Source organism: Cebus imitator, unplaced genomic scaffold (assembly GCF_001604975.1).
Source record: "Cebus imitator isolate Cc_AM_T3 unplaced genomic scaffold, Cebus_imitator-1.0 Scaffold651, whole genome shotgun sequence".
NCBI lineage: Eukaryota > Metazoa > Chordata > Mammalia > Primates > Cebidae > Cebus > Cebus imitator.
The window spans coordinates 634,678-639,748 of NW_016107966.1; the positions used below are offsets into that span (position 1 = coordinate 634,678).

The 5,071-nt window shown below is 36.8% G+C and overlaps 1 protein-coding gene across 1 annotated transcript in view; it reads left to right on the top strand.

Moving 5' to 3' along the window:
• The window catches only part of AP4E1 (adaptor related protein complex 4 subunit epsilon 1), an 87,522-nt gene that overhangs the window by 76,323 nt on the left and 6,128 nt on the right, over positions 1-5,071 (top strand). The window contains exons 17-18 of the mRNA XM_017517880.2: positions 1,693-2,250; positions 3,489-3,679. Coding sequence (XP_017373369.1) covers positions 1,693-2,250; positions 3,489-3,679 — 749 coding nt within the window. The remainder of the gene's footprint in view (positions 1-1,692; positions 2,251-3,488; positions 3,680-5,071) is intronic.

Here is a 5,071-nt window from a genome sequence, read left to right on the forward strand (position 1 = left end):
TTTTGAGATGGCGTCTCCCACTCTGTTGCCCAGGCTGGAGTGCAGTGGTGCAATCTTGGCTCACTGCAACCTCCACCTTCCAGGTTCAAACAATTCTCCTGTCTCAGTCTCTCCAGTAGCTGGGATTACAGGCACATGCCACCATGCCCGGCTAATTTTTGTATTTTTAGTAGAGACGGGCTTTACTATGTTGGCCAGGCTGGTCTTGAACTCCTGACTTCAGGTGATTTACCTCCCTCAGCCTGCCAAAGTTGGAATTACAGGCATGAGCCACCAGGCCCTGCCTCACCTTCATTTTTAAGCCTTTTTTTTTTTTTTTTTTTTTGAGTATGTTATGCTTATCTGTTTCTTTAAGTATTATAACAAAGATGTGACCTGTATAGCTTCTGAATAACAACAGTTTGACAGCGTAGAAGAAAAGATCATTAAAGTTGAAGACAAAGTAATAGAAGCTATCCAAAATGAAACATAGACCAAAAAAAAAAGAAAAAAGACCAGAAAAGACAAAAAAAAAAAGGAATAGAAAGCATCAGTAACCTGGGTAACAGTAACAGGCAGTCTAATACACATCTTTTTTTTTTTTTTCTTGAGATGGAATCTTGCTCTGTTGCCCAGGCTGGAGTGCGTGTTATGATCTCAGCTCACTGCACCCTCCCCCTCCCAGGTTTAAGTGATTCTCCCACCTCAGTCTCCTGAGTAGCTGGGGTTACAGGCACATGCCACTACACCTAATTCGTTGTTTTATTTTTAGTAGAGATGGGGTTTCACCATGTTAGCCAAGCTGGTCTCAAACTCCTAGCCTCAAGTGATCCGCCCACTTCAGCCTCTCAAAGTGCTGGGCCAGACATGAGCCACCATGCCTGGCCTCTAATATACATCTAACTTGAGTTCCAAACTACTGAAAATAACTACTATTAAAATAATAACTACTATTTAATAGGAATTATTTTCTGTAGTTTTTGTGCCCCCTTGTTTTTGTGTTAATAAAATGTTAGTTTTTGTTTGTGGACTTCTGAATTTGGAGGTGAGAGACAAAAGTCATCTGTTTAGAGTTGAAGAAGGTGTTGGGGCTTGAGGAGAGTGCTGGAGAAGGTATGAAAACAGAACTAGAATTTGGTCAACTAGAATCATGTAAAGGCTGCTGTGTAGCTTTGAAGCCCCCCGCGGGGGTGGAAGTTTAGGGTAGTGCCAGTCTGCTGTACTGATTTTACATAGAACTTTGTGAGGCAAGGAAACACTTGAACCATCACTCCTCTTACGTAGATTCACAGATCATTCTTCAGAAGATTTAGACCAAGGATGGCAAGTTTGCCATTCTATCTCCTGAATGTGTGGCAAACATCACTAGTCAGTTATTGAATTCTTTCCTGCTGAGTGTTCCAGTCAGCTACTGCCAATTAATTATTGAGGGAAAACCAGTTTTTCTTTCCTGCTTACTAACTCACAGGCCATGAAATCATGATTATTATAGATGACTAAAACAGAGGTTGGGTCATCCCTGCATTCAAGAGTAACTTGGACTTACAGAACAACTATGGCAACTCAAAAAATGGCCAAGTCTCTCACTGTTTTTTAATTTGTTCGGTTCTATATTGTATTATTCTGAAATCTAACAAGTTTTTTGTTCATGAGTGATCTTTTAACCTTATTTCTTTTTCTGATTCCATATATTATTATGTTTTATTTTTACAGCTGGGAAAAGCAGATACTGTCTCTCACAAGTTCAGAAGGAAATCAAAAGTCAAGGACACCAAAAGTGGTGAAACAACCACTACTCATAATATGACCTGTTCTTCCTTCGGTTCTTTGTCAAATGCGGCATATGAAGACAATTATTATTTAAATACTTTGCATGATAGAGGAGACAAAGAGTTAAAGAAATTTTCTCTCAATTCGGAACTTTTGGATTCTGAGTCACTCACAGAACTGCCCTTGGTTGAGAAATTCTCACACTGCAGTCTGTCTACACCTTCGTTGTTTGCTGATAACAACATGGAAATTTTTCACCCTCCTCAATCGTCTACAGCCTCAGTTGCCAATGAAAGCTCTTTGGCTTCATCTTTTTTGGAAGAAACTACTGAATACATACACTCAGATGTTATGAAAGTCTGTAATAATGAAACCATATCAGTGTCTTCTAACAAAGTTTGGAAAGACGATTGTTTATTGATGGTCTGGTCAGTCACTAATAAGAGTGGTTTGGAATTGAAAAATGCTAACTTAGAAATTTTTCCTGCAGAAAATTTCAAGGTAAAATTTCAAGGTATTATTGTTTTATTTTCAGTGTGTATTTTGTGTTCTCTTTTCCTGTACTCTTTAAATGTCTCATTCACTTTTGTTATAAACACTAAAATGAAATTCTCAAATTATTTAGCAAAGTGGAGCATTAAGGAGTAAAGATATTGAAGAATAAATGTGTATATTTTTTCCTTCTCTCACCAGTTTATTTTTATATACTGAGTGCTCAGGTATCAGTTCTGTTTCTTCCCCAGCTCTACCAGAGATTGCCATTGTGACTGTGGGAATGTTTAATTGCATTATTGTATGAATGTCCTTGGTGGAGTTATAAAGGGATTTGACCAGTATATTTATCTTCCACAAAATTGGCCCAGATTCTTCTATGAGCTAGAACATGTTGAATGGGATATGGTCGTGCCACTGACCAGAGCAAAAGTTCCTGATACTAGATGTGCATTAGAATCACCTTTGGAGCCGGGCGAGGTGGCTCACACCAGTAATCCCAGAACTTTGGGAGGCCGAGGCAGGTGGATCACGAGGTCAGGAGTTTGAGATCAGCCTGGCCAACATGGTGAAACCCCGTCTCTACTAAAAATACAAAACTAGCCAGACGTAGTTGTAGATGCCTGTAATCCCAGCTACTCAGGAGGCTGAGGCAGGAGAATGGCTTGAACCCGGGAGGTAGAGGTTACAGTGAGCCAAGATTGCGCCACTGCATTCCAGCCTGGGAGACAAAGGGAGACTCTGTCTCAAAAAAAAAAAAAAAAAAAAAAAAAAAAAAAAAAAAAAAAAAAAAAAAAAAAAAAAAGAAAGAAAGAAAAAGAATCACCTGTGGAACTTAAAAAAACAGACAAAACTGATCCCAGTTGCCTTAATTCTACCACCAGAACTTGGGGGTAGAGAATGAGAACAGATGACACATGTATTTATATTTATTTTTAAATTCTCTTTAAAATTATTTTAAAACTCCTGTCTTTAAAAACCTAGGGCCAGCCAAGATAATTAGAGTTTTAACTATAATGCCATTTGTTAACATAATTTTGACGTGTATATAATTATTATTTCTTCATTATCTGTTCTAGTGAATTTTTCTCAAGTGAAGTTGTCAGTCATCTTCATCATGTAGTTTGTTATTAACTTCTCACATTAGTATGATTTGTACCGCTTGAATTAAATAGAAAATTGGTAGTCTCATAATAGTCTGTATTGATCCCTTACTTCTTCAACACTTTTACTACTTTTATTTGCAGGTCACTGAGCAACCTGGATGCTGTGTGCCTGTAATGGAAGCAGAAAGCACCAAAAGCTTTCAATTTAGTGTGCAGATAGAAAAACCTTTTACAAAAGGAAATCTTTCTGGTTTTATTAGTTATCATGTGATGGATACTCATTCTGCTCAGCTGGAATTTTCTGTAGACTTATCACTATTAGACTTCATTAGGTAAATGTTTTGTGAAATGTTAATTCAAGTTGTTCGTTCAGCAACTGTTTTTTAGATCTCTTCTCTGGATGGAGGCAGTATGCTGCATGCTAAGGAGTGTAACACTTAAAAACTGCACATAATTCCTACCTTAGAGGAATTTTTAGTCTATGGAGGAGACATGGAACAATTACATAAATATATATGTAATTATGAATTGTGCTATGAATAGAAAATAAATGGTACAATGAGGGATTATAATATGAGACCTAATTTAGGTTGGAGTTGGTTGGTGATCTGGAAAAACTTGTGAGAGAAAGTAAATTTAAACTAAATAACTCCAAAGATTCTGTTTAAAAAGTTTCTCTCATTTGTATTTTATTCAATTATTTCATAACATCTGTTTGTTAAGCCTTAGAGAACTGTGAGAAAATTGCTCAACATAGTTATTAAACTTTTATTAAACATGCAGTTTTTACCATTATACTAGGTGCCATGCAGTGTTATCAAAGTAATTGAAAACAGTATCTTATCTTCTCTAATTTTGTTTTATAAATATATTGTACTGTTTTTGAACATCAAAAAAATGAAGGCTGCCTGAACCAAGAGTACAGAATACCAATGAATATCTATATTTTTTTAACCTCCACATGTCACTTCTGTTACAGCACTCTAATTTTTTGTTCATTCATTTTTTTTTTTTTTTTTTTGAGACGGTCTCGCTGTGTCACCCAGGCTGGAATGTAATGGCACGCTTATGACTCACTGCAGCCTTGACCTCTCAGGCTCAAGTGATCCTTCCACCTGAGCCTCCTGAGTAGCTGGGACTGCCACCATGCCAACTAATTTTTGTGTTTTTTGTAGAGACAGCGTTTTGTCATGTTGCTCAGGCTAGTCTCAAAATCTTGGGCTCAAACAGTCTGTCTGCCTTGGCCTCCCAAAGTGCTGGGATTGGGGTGAGGGCCACCATACCCAGCCTTTCCTGTTCTTTAAAGTCTTTTAGTAATAACTTAACTGTCAGTCTATTAGAGTACTGTATGTCTGTGGTGCTGTATAAGATAAAATCCAGCCTTCAAAAAACTTATATTCTGTGATTGTGGAGGTGTATCCCATGGTGAACCTTAGTAATCAGAAGAAGCATGATATATATAACACAGACATTTGTTCTGAGTGTATTAATAAAATCCTCTGTATCTTTAAGAAAAATATCTTTCTTGTCAGATCAATAGATGCTTATAAAACTTAAATGCTATAGAAAAATATATGTAGAATATAAAAGTTCTTTGTAATTCTATCCCCAGAGATACCCAGTTTTAACTATTCGATCTTTAGTCTCCTGAATCATTTAAAAAATGTATTTGTGAAAATTGTTTCTTTTGGCCTAATATATTTGAGGTGCTAGATCTTTATATT